Genomic DNA, 17,833 nt, shown 5'->3' with positions numbered 1-17,833 from the left:
TGACTTTGTAGTAATAAAAAAACAAAACAAAACAAGAACCAAAGATAGGATGCAAACTACGTTCGATCCCAGGGCCCCCAGAGGATCTGACGAATGAAGACGGAACACACCCGATCGAGCGTTTTATTACACTTTCGATCGGGTCCATGATTACAAGAAGATCAAATGTGCGTGTCTGCGTGTGTGTGTGTGTGTATTTATTGCTCCGTGATGAGGAGAGCAGACAAAGATAAGCAGCAGCATCAGCAGAAACAATGTGATCCCGGTACGAAACCAAAAGGAAGAACCGAGGTTTGTGGCGTACCTTTTTGGGAAGACAACCGGAATTCACCGCTGACCGTTGCATCCACACACACACACACCAGACACCTCTCTTCTCCTGGGCCTATATCGCAGCAAACACAGACACGAAAGCACCGAAGGCAGAACGCATAAACGTCAAATTAAAAGGGAAGGAAGAGCGGCCATGGAAAGAAGCGCTTTAAAGCAGAAGACACCGCATGATCTTAGCGCTGAGATCCGATATTGGTGGTGGACGCTGCTGGAAGGCGCGGTAGGGTGAAAGGGTGTGCGAACAGCACACAAGACACAAAAACAAAAGCTCGAAGCGAAGGAAAAGTCAAACAAGGCCCACAAATCGCGGTGTGTGTGTGTGTACCGTTGTGCGTGGAAGCTGCGGCTCCCGGCCCGGTCCAGGCCTGCATTCCTCGCCCGGACGCTTCAAGTTATTGCAGACACAGGCGTAGTGTCCGTCAGGCACAATATATTGAGATTCAAGGCGAAGATTACGCCGCACGGGAACGCCTACCACGGCTCGGGCCTATGGAGGTGTGGAGGGTTTTGCGATTCTACTACTTACATCCTATCCCAACACCGGGGATGCTACTAATATGTTCCATTAACCGAAAACCTGATATTTAACTTTTGTTTTACCCCCTGCCCGGGGGCGGAATGCTTCCAAACGCTACCGAGCACTCTCTCTCTCTCCTAGGTGGGCGAAATATCTTTGTGTACATCAATCGATTGCAAGACAGCAGGCCGATAGCTGACCGGCAGAAAGCCGTCGCCAATTGGGCTGGGGTAGAGGTAGCACTTCAGGCTCGGCAGCCTGATACAACGAATGATGCAAATGGAACGGCTCCAACCAGCTACCTACCTGGGAGCCATCGAAGGCGGCACGAGACAGCTAGCTGGGTGACTTTGGCAATTAGCTCTGTCGGGAGCTGAAGGTATTACATTGCCGAAACTGCCTCTACGGGGCGGTTTTGTCCAAGCCGTATGCAGATGGAGACTGCTGGTGCTCCGTTTTTGAAGCACTGCTAGCTACCCAGCCAAGTCAATCTTTCATCGGACACTGGGAGCTCCCAGGGAGACACAAAACCCGACACACAGGAATTTACTGGAATCGATTTCCAATTGCCTACCGGGGCTAAGGAGGGAGACCCCGGTGTCAAATATATGTCGGAAATCGGAAGTCGAAATGCAATTTATTAACTGCCTCGGGGGGCATCTGTGTGTACCAGACGCAACCCGAGGTACGGGTATCTTCCGCCAAAGCCCATCAATATCATCGATACCAAGAACTCTCGTAGCACACACGCACACACGGTTTGATTGCATTGCATTCGGGTTTCACGGAAGCAATCAGCTCACAAAGCGAAATGCTTGGGAGGGAGAGCCTGGGAGAGCCTTTGCTTTCGGGGTAAACAGTGCAAGACAAATAAGCGTGCCCCGAGGGCTAGCTTTCTGGACCGGGAATATCTGGACGCATCGGAACGGTGTACCTCGGCTGCATTGGCCGCACTGCACAGCTCTTTCCTGCCGCTTTCCGACAGCCGTGCCCGATGCTCTTAATTGATGAGGTTTCGTTAAGCCCCCTAGACCCGGTCGCCCCGAGCAGTGCCTCCAAAGTTGGGGAACACGAACGCATGCCTACCGAGGCGATGACTTTGGAGTCGGCACGCGGTGCGGATGGTAAATTAAAACTTCAACCGGAAGCACTTCTTTTCGACGGCATCGGTTTTTTTTTGTGAAATGCTAAACGATCGCCCCGTTTTGGACATTGTTGTTTCCAACGTGATCAACCAAACAGGGGACCTGCGGCAGTGTTCTTTTCAGATTGAGCTGCCATTGTTTGGGGGAAACTAGATATCTACACAAGAGCACGGTTGGTGTGCTTGTGTGATGACACGTTTCTATAGGTTTTAACCGTAAGATCCTATCTGTTCTGAGGCGAGAGAGATACCTAACCCAAGTCCCGACTGCGAATTCTTTTGATTCCAAGGGGCACCTTCGAGAGCGTTTCCATCGGCAGCTACTAGAAGCGCACAAAAGCAGCAACACATTTATTGTGACACATCGCAGTGTCCATTCTGCTTCTGAAATTCTCACAACCACACACACACACACAAACACACCTGTTCGTAGAATTTAGTCCAAAAATCCAATGCCGACCGAAAAACCGCAGGCAGCTTCGCTGGCTAAAGGCAACCGTCTACTGTCCCCTGGGGTGAGCCCCGCTCGTGATGGTGTAAGCATTGTGTGCAAACATTCCTTCGTACCTTGTGTTGGTTATTTTTTTCGGGTTACCACACACGTCGCCGTCGTCTGTCGGGCAGGTTTCCGGGACACACTCCGCATCGGAGTGTTGTTTTATGCCCAAAAAGCACCAAACACGGACCCTACCTACAAGGTTTTGGAGGGTTCTGTTCTTTCTTGGGAGTATCAACTTGGGAGCTCATTTGTTACGACAGCTTTGTCCAGTGTCCTCGAGCTGCTGGGACTGCTTCCTGGGGGGGGTATTATACCAGTCGTGGGAGGTGTGTTTTGTTGTGTTGTGCAAGCAGCCAACAATCAACAAGCTGCAAAACATCCCAATACCGTTCCATCTTCCTCCTCCAGATGCAGTGTGGAAGTTGAAGCTCAAACAACCAAGTCACCGTATCGGGAACACACGCTAATACCTGATGTGCTGACCAAGCGGTTGACAGCGCGGTGACACCAGTGGGCCAACCAGTGGTGGTGCGAAGAGTGACAGCTGGAGACAGTACGCGGTTAATCGCTCGGATTAAATACACACCGACTTCCTGATACGCCCTGTTGGTTGAACCGGCAGCACAGCACACAGCCTTCTGCCGCTCCTGATTGTTTCCTGATCCAGCACACATATTTGTCCACTAACGATCACGATGGTGTGTGACGGAGCGGAAGAAGAAAAAGAAAACAAAAGCTTAACTAGCACACACACACAGAGAGACAGACAGACAGTAAGCAGAGCGGTTTAATTATTCCGGACACTATTAAAATCAAGCGCCCGAGCGCTAAAGTGTGCGAAAGGTTCCCGCCGAGATTACGCAAAACCGTGCCGCGCTACGTTTGTGGAAGCAACAAATCTGGTTCATCTGATTCCACTCCACCCCCCCGAGGTCCAGGGATTTCCCAGGGTTGATTTGCAAATCACCCTCCCCCAATCCCCCACAGGAGGTTTTGTTTGTATATCATTAGTGCGGTTATCATTGCGCTACCATACGCCCGTGACAGAGAGACGGACGCGAGCGTGCGCGCGCCATCTGTCACATCCTTGCTTCCGCCTGGTGCTCGCTATCCTTTGCTTCCTTTTGGAATTGTAAACACACACACACACGCACACAGAGCACAAGGAGAACGCATCGGGAAACTCGCTTCTTTTTTCACTCATTCTTCCCTTTTATTTGTTTGTTTGGTTTGTTATTGTTGCTTCCGCCAAACCTTTGCGCTGTGTTTCTTGGCGTTTCTTCCCGCTGCCCGCTGCCCCGTGCAACGTGCTAGGGATTTTTGCTTGCTGGTTGGTTCTGAACCTTGCTTGTCGGGACTATTAGCTTGCCCTTGCTCGGATCGTACCATTCTGCAGAAAACCAGCACAAGAGAGAGAGAGATAGAGAGAAAGAGAGACAAGTCGTTGTTTGTTTAGAGCTGCTGTCGCGTGTACCAGGCGTCTTGCGTGTGCAGTGTGTTTGAGGTTAGGCTTAGCGCGCCGCTTGCACCCATCCTCCCCCACCCCTCTCTTATCATTGCTCGGACTGCGGATCCACTGCAAAGTAGATCAACATTTGTTTCTTGTCGCTCATTGCCCACTCTCCTGGTACTGCTGTGTGTTTATTTTTTATTGTTTTGATTAACTTGCCGATTTGCTGCAGACCTCTTTGGTGTTATTGTGCACAATTTGTTTTCCCCTTCCCCCCCCCCCCCCCCCCCCTTTTTTTTTGTGCTACATTTTGCTCCTCGTTATCTACTCTTTACTTTTCGTTCCTTTTTTTTGTTGTTATTTGTCCCCGTTGCTTCATGCAAATTTGATCTGTTTTGGGGCGTAGTATTGCTGCTGTTCTTTAAATGCTTTGACAGGCGATACGGTGTATTGTGGATGTTTTACATAAATTACCCAGCGTTTGCTTTAATTTTCTTTATTTATAAAATCAATATACCACTTTGCTGCTTGTTTGGCGTAGCGCGGAAGTGTCTTTCTTATGCTTTGTTGTATTATGAAATGAAGAACAACGTTAAATTACCTTACAGCGCCTTCTGCTACGAATTCAAGTAGTTAAAAACGTGCAAAGTACTATATTGTTTAAATTTATTTAAAAAAATACAATCGAAAAAAATTAGAACTCCTTTTTATTTTCTGCTCAGCCATCACGTCTACTTTTGGCCAACCTTCGCTACCTTCGTCAACCCGTCAGTGCGCAGCGGAACCTTTCAAAATCATACAAAAACACACACACACACCGCATTTCAAACGTCACTTTACTGCTAAAACCAGCCGCCGGAAGTACTCCAAAAGTTGCCGCCTCGCTGCCACATGCAAGTTAAGCCCAGTGCTGCCACAGCGTTTCTGCTCCAGCCTTCTGACCAAAGTGGCTAAGGCAGAGGAGGGGAATTTTCCTCCTCCTTTTTTTTCGCTGCACAAACGAACCCTTTGCGAATGAACAGCGTAGAAAGCATGGGAAGAGGCCGAGAGAAAAGATAAAAAAAAAAAATCATTTTAAGCTATCATTCATTTTGACGGTTTGGCTTTTCCCGCAGCCAAATTTTGGGGCCCGACTTTTCACATTTGAAAGGAGAAAGATGCAAGAAGAAAAAAAAAAGTAAGTAACAAACTCACCCGACAGCAGCAGTGTTGCCAAAAGCCGGAATGGCTTTATAAACACCTTCTGATTGAGATGGATTTGCGTGCGAAATCCAACAAGAGTGTGGCGCGCAGCTTGCTTTTCCAGTTCGATTTCGGCTCGGATGCTGTCGGTGGATACTGACGCAGTGCTGCCGGATTGCGCGTCTAGCGGGGGTGGGGGGTACGGGTATTGCAGCGGAAGGAAAATCATAGAAATTCAATGAAACCTGGTTTGCCTTCCCGGGACGGGCAGAAACGGTCCCCTCGTTTTGCCGGAACGTCGGCAGGATTCGGCCAATGATTTTTCCCGCTTTCGGGCGGGCGGGGTTTTCCAATGGGAATGGGAAGATTATTTCTGGAGCGCATTGTATTTTTCCCCCGTTCCTACCGCGCGGCCCTCTCGGCTGGGTGGCCAATGGAAAGGAAACGTCTTTGTTAGGTATCGGTTCGATGATTGATGATGCCCGAAGAGAAGTTTTCTTATTGTTTATGAAGGTGGATTTTGTCCTCCCGTCCACCGTTTTGCTCTCCTTACTTCCTGAAAATATCGAAAGGAAAGAAAGAATACTCACACACAAACACACACACACACACATATTATTGCATTTGGCCGTGTCCTGGCCGTGTCCTTGGCTGTTGGATTTAATTTTTTGGCCCCCGGAAACCGAGCAATTTTTCTCGCCGTAGATTGATCATACCGAAAAAAAAACAACAAAAAACAAAACTCACAGCACCGTGCGCCATGATTAATTACGCAGACATGTTGTTTTGCAAATGCTTTTTTTTTCTTGTCTTGTTTGTGAGGGTGGTGGTTTGCTTTTTGCATTTTTCATATTTTATTACTGCATCATAATCTGCAGTATCGGAACGAATCTGTCATGCATCATTGCGGGAGCGAAATAAAATTGATCTAGATTGCCGCACACCGTCGTCTTTGTCTGTCTATACACACACACTGTCTGTATACAGTTTGATGATTATTAATGTTCCTAAAAAGCTGACAGAGTAGTGTGTGTGTGCGTGTTTAGGAGAAATTATTATTTATGTTTCCCGTTTCGCGGGCATCACACCTCTATCAGGAGAAATTGATGGTTTGTAGCAGTCCGTCAGTCAGATAAAGCGAGCTTTTTGTGCAATATTTTATTTGTTTTTTTTTATTGTCTACTTTTTCTTATTCATCTTCTTTGTCTCCTAATAACCTGAGTTATTGTCTTCTCGTTTGATGAAGACATTCATATATACTTGGTGAGCGCGTTACGTTCAATGCGCTTTTCCTAAACAAGCAAAGCAAAGCCATTCTGAGAACTTAGGACCCGTCCGCCCTTACACAAACCAATACAGCAATCGATTGAACCACCAGCGCACCCCGAACGGACCCATGCGAATAGCTCAATATAAAGCATTCAGCACTGGGCAAACGAAAGTGATGTTGGCAATCGACTAACTCCCATCCAAAAAGTGACTGTCCAACAAAATTTAAAAAAAAAAATTGTCTGGTACGCCGCACCAAGCTGCCGATTGGAGGAGCTGCCATTCTTTCAAACGGCGCATTTAATTGAACCGACGAATCCTCTTAGTGTTGATTCAAATTTAATCAACTGCTGCTCACTCTGCTGCTAATGAAGGAAAAGTTTCGCTCCACGCACCGCGTCCGCCGGCTTAACTTTCGGGAGCAAATAACTTCAACCCGTCCACCTCTTCCCCACCTGCCCCTCCCTTTAGGGGGGGGGGGGAGAATTGGTAGTTGCCATTTAAACGCCAGCCAGGTGCGCTTTAATTACAGCATTATCGTCGCACGGTCGCGGAAGTGCCTACGGCGTTAAGCGTACTCCCTTCCCTCCCACTCCCCCTCCCTCCCCCTAACGCTCGATCGTCCCGAACCGAAGAAAGGTGTCTTTACCGCCCTCTTCGGAAGCACCCCATCCGCCCATCGCGATGGGGCGCGATGACAATCAATTTAATGGAAATATTTAATTAGCCTAATGGTGTGTAGCAACGGCAACGGGCCGGAAAGATGCTGCGCCGTGTCAGCGTCGTGTTTTCTTACGAAACCGAAACGCCGCTGGGGTGGGGAAGCGAAAGTGATCCGGCACGGTGGGATTATATGCGCAGCTTCCACGCCTAGCCAAAAACGGACTACCAACCAAGCGCTGGGAGTTCTTGTGTTTTACAAATTTTTGCATCCATTTCCCCGTTTCGGAGCTTCCGCCCGGCGGCGGCGACGGCACCAATCGCGGTGGTAAAGTGAAATATCATGTCACCGTGTGTGTCGTGTGCGAGGCTCGATGGTTGAACGCTGTTCGGTTGCCAGCTTTTGTTCTACATGCAAAAATTCGGGAAAAACAACCTCATCCAATGTCGCAATCGTCGGTACGGGTCTGCGTTACAAGTTGTTCCGGGCGGGATTCCACCGTACGCAACGAGCAAGCGACTCTATTTACTGTCCCTCCCCCGAGATGCTTAGCACAGACAGACAGACAGACAGACACGTGGTTGGCGTGTCCGCTTCCCATCCCACCGGTGGAATGCTAGCGGAGACAGGTTTTTTTTAGAGAAGAGAGAGTGCACCGAGCGTACACCACCGCTTCACTAGGAATGTCAAGGATCTTCGCCCGATGGTGTGGTGTACGCTACATCAGACCCTGCAAGTTGCTCGAGACTTTCGTGCGTACCGCACCGAATCAGCTGGGTATGAACGGCGAACTCAAAAGGCATCCTCGATCGGCCGAGCAAAGCTTCCAGCTCATGAAACCAGAACCGCACCGGAACGTGCCATCTTTTCCGCTGCCACAAAGCCTGACCTGACGACCCAACGCATCGCCAGTGTGGTTGGCATGCCAATCCACAGCAGCCACAGTGACTTTGGGCTGGATTAATGAGAACCCATTGTGCTTGCCGAGTGGAGATAATTTATCGAACCAGGAGGCCTCGCAGCTTATCCTCCATTTCTGAGCTACTGCACTGCTGCGCATTTCCAGAAAAAAACGCGTTGAAGCCCCAGTTTTTGGTTTTGTTGCTCCCACCCACAACATATACACTAACAAAACAACCAACTTTTCTCGCACGGAAAAGATGGCACGGATTTCACCAGCTGTCAGCGTTGACAAATTAAAATTTCCATCTCATTGCCCAGCAAGTCAGCTCCCGTGTGGACGTGCGAACTTGCTGCATTTGCATGTGCCACCAGAGCACGTACCGGGTACACCCCCTAGACCCGGTGTGACCGCTGAGGCCCTCCCCTGTCGCACTGTCATTTGCGGCTGCACGTGTAAAGCAACTGTCAACCCAGCTGTCAAAATATGAATATTTTAGTGACGGCGCACGAATGCGCCCCGTGCTCAAAATATAGTACGTGATGGGCTGAAAAATTGATTAATAGCATTACCGTTTTTCTTTTTTCTCCAACTCAGTGCTTTTAGTGTGCGTGTGTGTGTGTGTGTGTTGCTTTCTTGTCATCTCGTGTGTGCAAAACCGTGTGACCACACTGTGGCGTCCCATAGCGTCCAGTGATGCTTGTTGCAATGCTGTTCCCCTCTTTTTGTGGTTGTTGTTGTTGTTGCTGGATGGATGCCGGATCCATTCCATTTCGGTGCCGGTGCTCGGTACGCGACCGGTATAACAGAGCCATCCGCCCGCCCTATGCATCCCCATTTCCGCTTTTTTTTCCGATGGTCGCTGGGAAATTGCATTTGATGTGGGCTTGCACAGGTATTAAAATTTGTATCTAGCAGGACTTCCGCCGGGTGGCGAGCCTTACAGTGTGGGAGCTATTTATAGGCGCGGGCGGTTGATATGCATGTGCCGGTTTTTTTTTTTTAAATTGAATTTCTTTTGATGAACAGTCTGGTTAGCCGTTCAACTGCTGCTGCAAAGAGACTTCCGTGTATAACCTTATACTTTATACTTTAACGCTTTTGTTTTGGAGTCCCAACCCCACACGGGAAGTAAGAAAGGGCAGGCTGGTATGTTGTTATGCTGTAGCGTAAGTAACGTTGTACAGGCAGTGCTGCCAAATATCACTGTCAATGTCATAAAAAAATCTGACTGAAACAAAATCCATATCAGCGCCACGTACTCAATTGTGATCAGAAGTGATACTCAAAATGATTGGTGTGATCAATGCATGGCTCGTGACATTTTTGTGACCATCGCTTGGTCAGTCACTATGTCATGACTTTTTTTTTGGTGTGATCAGTTCTGCAAAATATCACTGTCATAGTCATGACACATTCCGGCTGAAACAAAATCATGTCAGCGTCACTAGCTCTAGTGTGATGATCAGAGGCGAGCCTCAAACAGTTGGTGCGACCATCACATCCTTGGTGACATTGTGTGCAACCAACTTTTGGTCAGTCACTTGGTCACGACAGCGCGAGAAAGCATGCTCATTTTGTTGGTTGGGACCACATACAAAGTATATTCCAAGAATGATGAGATTGTGATATGGCAAAAAATGTCGTAACCAAGTGAGTGACCAAGAGTTGGGTGCTAATCAAAATGTCACCAAGCATGTGATTGATTCTCCAACTGTTTGAGTATCGTCACTGATCATCTCAGTTGTGTACGTGGTCTGATTTGAGTTTCGTTTCAGTGGTGAGTGTTGATGACTGAAACAGTGGGATTTTTCAACACCGTTCACAGACAGAAAAAAATCATGTTTATGCTTGCGCCGGTATTAAGCTAAGCTTGTCAGTCAGAATATCGCGTTGGACTCAAAAATTCACTTGTCGTGTTCAGCATGTCGTGACGCACTTTTATTGACTATCAGCAATGAGCATCAAGCTACCACAGATATGTTGATTGTTTTCGTTGGTGAAAATCTCGTGATACTCATGACATTTTGCAGCACTGGGTACAGGTGATTTTTGATTTTTGGTTATTTATTAAATTTATTAAAACTTAAAACTTATCCCGCTGCGCTTACAACTGCGCACACACACTGTGCATGCCTCGCCCGGATGGAAACGAAACCAACACGGCTGGGAAAAGTGTCGAAGGGGGGGGGGGGGCAATCCGGACCCAGCAAAGCGTGTACAAGACCGCAAACGATTGGAAGCAATTTTGCAACATGTGTGCACTCTAATTGATCGGCAGCTTTGGCCTCAAGCATTGTGCGCCGGGCAAGGGGGGGGGGGGGCACCCAACGACGGTGCAGGAAAACATTCAATGGAAATGGGACTTACCACTGCTCACCCCTTTTTGCTCCCCTTTCGATTTCATAAAAAAAAATAAAACAGAACGGGAAATTGAGTGAGGGAGGAATACAAATTTCAATACGGTTTGAAGTTACGCTTGGCAAATGTCTCAATATAAAGTGGTGCGTGGAGAAGCGGGGGGGAGGGGCAGTAAGTAAGAGGGTTTATTTGAACGTGAAAAATAAATATACATATACAACATTGACTTCAAAAAGAGGCAGTAAAAGGGTGAAAAAAAGAGTGAAAAAAAGCCCAGGCACGTAAATATTTCTTTCCCGCTCGAGCGCTCGAGTACTGTGGTCCCTGTTTGAGAAAGTTCTCCTCTTTTAAACCAAATTATAAATCACTGTGTCAAACCAGGCGGCAAAAGGTGGAGGGGAAGGGGTGGGCTTTGCTACAATTTCCTACCCAGGGTGGGAGGCGTGGGTAAGGTGGAAAAACTGAGGGAGACTCCCGGACCAGCCAGCTATAACTCAATCAACCCCCCCACCGGTTGCCGAAAATGCTGTGCCGGAATATTGAACCGATTAATGGGAGTATCCGGGAGCCGTTTCCTTTTTCCGCCGACACTCCCCCTGCTCGGCTAAACGATGGTTTTCCCCACCCCGTTTCTGTTTCGTTTTTTTTTTTTGCTTTTTTGCTTTACCCAGACCCAGCGGGGCAGGATTATGCTGCTGGAAATATTCAAAAGGAAATTGTAGCCGAGAAAAATGGGCGGCAACCCATTGGATGGAGTTTTCCCTCCCATGCGGTACGATGCTGTCGGTTTTTAGTCGTGTTTTTTTTTTTTTGGTTTTGGCAAAGATTGTGTGGAACAATTTGATGATGTAAATTCCATCACCGACCGAGTGTTTGCGTGTGTGTGTGTGTGTGTGCTCCACATGCGATTATTCCTCGCAGGCTGCTATTCATATTTTGTTAAAGGATGATCTGAAAATATGCTCTTGGGATTTTGGGCCCGATGTTTGGTTTTTCAATATTTTGTATGCTTAAAACACCTCCCCCCCCCCTACACTTCCCTATGGAAAAGTACGAAAGAAAGCTGACACTAGTCCCCCCCCCCCCCTTGTGCTCCCAGCAAACAGTTTGCGCTCCGACGAAGAGGAGCTTAAGCTTCTGGGCGGCTTATCCGCCCAACTGCTGCTGCTCCGTTGCCGAACTGTCTCCTGCGCAAACCGTCTCAGTCCCCACCGCCCCGCACAAACGATAAGGCGATAAATCTGCCGCTTAACCGGCACAGCGCGATGTGTTGGCGAAAAGAATTTACACAAGAATGTGAAAGTGCACCAGCAGTGTGTTAGTTTATTATTGGCCTGGTTGGGGAAGCGTTTTGTTCGCGACATGTAAGCGATACCGACCGCTAAGTGCATAGGGAAGGAATTTGCTTTCTGTTTTTTTTGTTTACACAAAAATATACATCAGGCCGTCTTGCGCGAAAGCATGGCAAGGAATGTCCGTGTCCTGTTGTGTCGATCGAACAATATTATTCAATTAAGCAACCGACTGAAACTGGTACAGGCTGTTGGTTTTGGGAAACACTTTTTGACGCTCTGGGAAGCACAATCCTTTTTGTCTTCGTTTTGCGTGCACGCCATCAGACAGATCGGTAGTTTAATTGATAAACGCAACGGCTACTGCGATCGCTAAAAGGGTGGATCGATTCCTATCAGAGGACCCCGTGGTCTTCCAATTTGACCGGAAAAACTTTTCTGATAGATTAAAGGGTCTTACAAGATTTTGAGACTCTGTAGAACATTGAATTTCCAAAAGGGAAAAAGCTTATTTTGTTTGCATTGCTTTTTAACGTTTACAATTCTCATCTCTTCTGTTTTTCATCAATCTTTGTAACTACCTTTTCTATTGGAAGTTAAAATTCATTCCATGCCAATATGTGGTGCATTGAAGATCTTTGGTTATGTTTTCGGAAATATTAATGTTTGCTACAAAACTTGAAACTTGTCTATAGCTCCTTTGAATTATAAAATCAGAATATTGAGTCCTATCCAGGAAATAGGTACAACAAATACTATTTATTGTCAGCCAAGAAAAATATAATACAAGGGAAGAAGTAAAAACAAGTATAGGTTTTCATTTTTATAAAATAGAACGTCAACTCGACGCTACAGACTACTTAAAAAAAGTTTGTTAACCGAAATTAAATGCACAACGCTTATCTTAGCCGTGTCTGTTAATCTGGGTGACATTTAAACCGAAATTGAATATATTTACACTTTCGCTCGCTAAACCAAAGGCCCGGAGCTCATTTTTAATATCGCACTGGCTACACCAAAACAACCCGCTCCCCATCAAAGGCAATAAAACCCGTACCTTTCGTGCTTGGTGCGTTATTGCCCGATTTATTTTACCGGTGCCGTTTCGTTCCCACCCTGCGAGTGAAGCTAATAAAGTGCCACATAAAATAAATCATCCCCATTTACCTTTACCGCTCCCCCTGCCGTGGGGCTGCATCCTGTGGGAGCAAATCCTCTCCCTGGACTGCAAAACCAAACACAAACAAAAAAAAAAAAAAACGTCGGTAAACATCTAAACCAAAGCACAGCATAATCGTATGTACCGGGTTGTACTATCGCGCGCAAGCAGAGCAGCTTGACCGAAAGCGCGCAAGCGAAGCGTGTAAACGTGTCGATTGTCGGCTAAAAAAAAGCACTGCAAGACAGCGCCATCGCATAAAACTAGGTGCCCGTACCCGTCACCAAAGCCCAATACAGCAAAAACAACAACAAAATCACCCCTATATTGACGGCTTTCGACGGGATCGGGTAGCGCTCCACAGGTTAAGGGCACAGCGCATACGGCACAAGCGTCTGGGAGGAGGAGGAAAAGGCATAAAATTTGACACTCCACATTGTTGTCCAACAAGTCGCGGGTCGCCCTTTTGCCCGCCCCAAAAATCCCTTGTGATGTTCCGTTGCAAACGGTTCACTCTTCTAGCCCCTTTCTCCCACCCGCCATCCCACAGGCTGGAAGTCATTAAAAATGTGCCGCTGTTTTTATTCATGTCGGTATGGTTTTCCATATTTTTTTTCTTTCTTCTGTTGCCGCTTCTTCCCAGTGTTAACCTGTTAGTAGCCGGCACCAGCTGCCAAACAAACATCCCCGGCCCAAACGACCCACCCGATGGAGCATGCAACATATTTCAACACGTCACACAGGATTTTGACCGACCGAGAGGCGGTGGGAGGTGGGCTGGCGGTAACCACATCAAAGTTAATTACCAGTCCCAGTTTCCCGCACGTCCCTTTGGCTTTTCGGTTGCGTATGTGTGCTTTTTTTTGTTTTGCACTGCTGCTGTTCGTGCCATTTTCACCATTTTCGAGGTGCGCGCTACGCCATCCCTACCTTGTGGCCTGACCTTTCTCCAGCACCTTCCACCTCCAGCAGGGAAAAGATCACGCAAGGGGGGAGGGGGGGGGAGGGGGTACCGTGCAGAGCATAATTTTGATCCCGGCAGCACTGGCAAAATTTACATCCATTAACGGGTGCAATGGTAAAAGTTGAATGTGCTGCTTGCAAATGGTTAGGTTTCGCTGTCGGGTGGGGTTTGGGGCACACGGAAACGGTGGGTGTCGTCCCATTATTACTGCCCGGTATGGCGAAAAAGGTGAGATAATGTGTAATGTGGGATTTTTCATTTCCTTTTTTTGCGTTAGTTATTAGTCAATCCTTTATCTTAATGTTGGTGCCAGCAACACAAGCGCCAGTTAGTTCAACGAAGCAGTTTTTTGCAGCGTTTTTTTTGGATGGAATGGAATTATATTTTAATGCGGCATCGCCTCCGGTAGCCATTTGCAATTAAGCTTTAAAGAGGTGTTTAATTTGTTTCCTGCATTTTGTATTTGTTCATCACTGTTGTCATTATCAGTGTCAGTAAGAGCATTCTTTTCGCGTGGCTGGAAAAGTTTTTTCCTCAAATTGGTTCAAGCGGGATTCTGACCCTAATCGGACTGTGTGAGAGCCAGTGTAGCTATCGATTAGACCACCATGCTGCTCTCGCAAAAGGGGCTCATAAATCGATACTGCTTCAACCGATCACGTGATCGTTTTGATGAGTTCTTCCAATTTCATCGATAAATGGGTAAATTTAAACGCGCGCACGAATTCTAAAGCCCTGCTGCACCGAGCGCGTGCCGCAAAGCTTCAAAATGTAACCTCACCAACCATCCTTCGGCACGATCGTTAGCGCAAGGAAAACATCACCCAAAATTACGGTGAAACGTACCTCAGTGACACCATTACGCGCGTTTTGGTCACGTTTCGGAATGAGCTCACGTTACTTTTTTGATGATATCGACCGAAAGGCGTGTGCGGCCACAGTGCGGCCACCTGTGCCTGAACCTTTGCCGAAGGATATAGAGCGTCCGTGGGCTCAACAAAAAAAAAAAAAAAAAAGATGCCTCATCATCGTCATCATCATCAACAACACGAACGCCATCAGCCGCAACATTCCATCTTGGGAGCCCTCCGGCCCATTACGGTGCCCGCTTTTCGAGTACCGAGCATTAAGCGGAGTTCGGCTCCAACGCCTCCAACAATCACACCTCGATGCGAAACCTCCCGCCCCACAAGTGTACTGCCTGGCCGGATACCGCTCTAAAAACAAACATCTTTTAATTGAAATTAGGTACGCGAGAATGGCTCGCCACCGGGCCGGTCGCACAGTCGCGCACAGTCATGGCGAGAAACGGGCAGGCGATATCTTTTTGAAGCAGCAGCAGCAGCAACAATGGCAATGGCAGTTGGGGAAGAAATAAACAGCACCTAGCGCGGTGCCCCGTGCCGCTCGAAGCGGTCCCTCTCCGCGCGAAACGCGAAACGAAAACAAACCACAATACGGCGCGGAATCGGCGGGCCAAGCCTCTTGACGCAGGGAGGTTTTGTGCCCATTTGCGCCAGTACTTTATTGTACCGCAACGGCAGCCGAAGCATCTCCAAATCTCGCACAAAACCGGCAGCCAGCCTTCGTCGTAGGAGGCGCACGGCGGCCTTTTCCAAATGAGGAGATTATCGTGTGACCATTTATCTTGATTAAACTCACCGCAAGCGGTTCAATCGGCCGATTCTGCTCCGTGCTTGCGAGTAGTTGTCCTCTGCGGGGTGTTGTCTTTTCTCTCTCTCTCTTTCTCTTTTCGCATTTAAATTTGAATTAAAGCAACTCATCGTGAGGTTTCGCTAACGCCGACCGAAAGCGGAATGATTTTGATTTGCTGCTGCTGCCTTCCACGGCTGCTGATGCCTCCTGGGAAGCGTCCCGGCATCCAAACCCACTGGGTAGGCGGTATCAGTTGCGGTAAGATGCTTGGTGGAAGTTTTTTGCACACCTCATCGTATTGTGCGAATGCGATTTGTCCTAATTGACTGAGATTTCTAATTTGGCATTCCACTCCACGCCGCGGGCAAGCAAAATCCCCTCGGAAAGGGGTTTTTGGTGTCTCCCGGCTATGGGAGGCCCCAACAGGTTCCAGGAGTAGTCTCTGTGCTAGATCCAGGCACTCGGGGCGCTCCGGAAGCAAGACACTCGTACTCCAGGCACGAGCTACCTTAAACCCACTGTTCCACTGTGAGAAGCGATCAGGTCCATCAGCAATTCTGAAGCAAAACAGCCCCTGGGAATCGAAACGGGGGCGCCCACTACGGCTCCCATACGCTTGCGCTGCTGCTACGTTCCGCTCCCAGCGTTAGCGGTATGATAAATAGGAACATTGAGATGTTTTGTCAAGCTGGTCGCAAGCAAACACCGAAATGGAGACGCGCACTCTGCACAAATTGCCATTATTTATTCGATTGCTGCCAGCCGTCCTGGTCCTACACTGTAGGTTGCGGGCGGGACAGCGAGCGCTCTACTCTACTCCCACTGACGCTTTTGCTCTGCCGTGGGTGTGTGTGTGTGTGTGTGTGTGTGTGAGAGAGTGCTCATAAACTGTGAAGAGCGTGTTTACTGCCTCGGATGTGTCATAAAAACGTAATATAAATCGAGACGAATCATACGCGCCGCCTTCTGCCTTCTTCGCGCTGCCCGTGACATTGTTGCGCTGCCAGCGGCGCATCTCGCATTTGCTACACGCGGCCGGCTACACTGCTGAAATAATTATTATTTACAAACGAAGCAGTGTCACACGGGCTTTGTTTCACAGCACAAGTTGGTACAGCTCTTTGCTGGGATGATTTTTGCTCGCTGCCGAAACACCGGAAATCGACTCCAGGAGCGAAGGCATGGGGAAATCCGCGGAAGTTTGCGCCGGCTTCGGCATCTCATCCTCTTCACCTCTTTGCGTTCCCCGGGCTGCATTACTATGAATAATTTAATGTAGAAGCATCGCCCGCCGCCGCCGCCGTGCCCGTGGGGTCTTCGTTGCTTTCCTACGCGACTTTTGCCACTCCAGGGCAGTATCCAGATCAGACGCATGATCTCTGTGTGTGAGAGCTACGGGGGTGGGTCCGGACGGAAATTAAAGATTAAAATAGCGACCTTAAACCCCGTACCCCTGTAGCGTTTCCTTCTCGCTAGGCTTATTGTTTGACTTGTTGGCGTGCGGAACCCCCGAGGGTTTTCTTTGACCAGCCTCGAGCGTAATCCACTGCCACGTTGTTGGATCACGTCCTGGGAGCGCTTTTTTGTTTTGTTTTTGTTGTTTGGAGAAGAGCTCCAAACCTTTCTTCTTAAGGGTCAACTATTAACCTTAGGTGGCGTTGACGTGTGCCTCTGTAAGCAAGAACTCTACTTCACCGCCTTCTGAAGATGCTCCAAGAGGTGATCCAACCATGTTTTTTTCCAGCATTCTTCTTCAACATCTTCACATCTTTAGCACCGACATATCACCTCCAACTAATCTTACTGTTCTCTCTCTTTCTCTCTCTCTTTCTATCTCTCTCCCTTACCACGCTCATTTCCGGGGAACGGTGTCCCATTGTGTCGGTCGCGGAACAATGCCAGCCTGCAACTGTAATGGACACGCGCGCCGCTGCCGGTTCAACATGGAGCTGTACAAGATGTCCGGCCGGATATCCGGCGGCGTGTGTCTAAGCTGCCGGCATGCGACCACCGGCCGCCACTGTCACTACTGCCGGGAGGGATTCTACCGTGACGCCACCAAGCCGATCACGCACCGGAAGGTTTGCAAAGGTAGGTACGCCTGCGACGACCCATTCCTGCACGTTTTTTTTTTTTAGGTTCTAATCAAGATTTGCCCAACTACCTGCTAACAGAGCGTTCTCGCAATGCGATAAGATCAATCCAAGGACCTTGGTGACTTCGTCACCGTGTAGGTGCAAGTCGTGTGATTTTTCTTTATCTTGTGTTCTGCATCACCTCAGTTTATGGCATGGAAGGAGCGCAGGAAATTTCATCAGATCACATAATTTAATGAAGATTTATGATGTCTACCGTCAAGCAGGGGGGAGAGATTACCCGACGATGTTCGCACACGGTTTCGCGAAACGTACCCTATTAATCATTACTCTCTCGCCCGTTTTACGG

At 48.3% G+C, this 17,833-nt stretch overlaps 1 protein-coding gene across 2 annotated transcripts in view; it reads left to right on the top strand.

Annotated features, from left to right (window-relative positions):
* Nucleotides 1-17,833, top strand: part of LOC1272041 (netrin-A) — a 63,261-nt gene that overhangs the window by 13,789 nt on the left and 31,639 nt on the right. For both annotated transcript variants that reach the window (XM_061657461.1, XM_061657465.1), the window contains exon 2: nt 17,291-17,479. In XM_061657461.1, the coding sequence (XP_061513445.1) occupies nt 17,291-17,479 (189 nt within the window). The remainder of the gene's footprint in view (nt 1-17,290; nt 17,480-17,833) is intronic.

Source organism: Anopheles gambiae, chromosome X, assembly GCF_943734735.2.
Source record: "Anopheles gambiae chromosome X, idAnoGambNW_F1_1, whole genome shotgun sequence".
NCBI lineage: Eukaryota > Metazoa > Arthropoda > Insecta > Diptera > Culicidae > Anopheles > Anopheles gambiae.
This window is presented reverse-complemented; position numbering and strand designations above follow the sequence as displayed.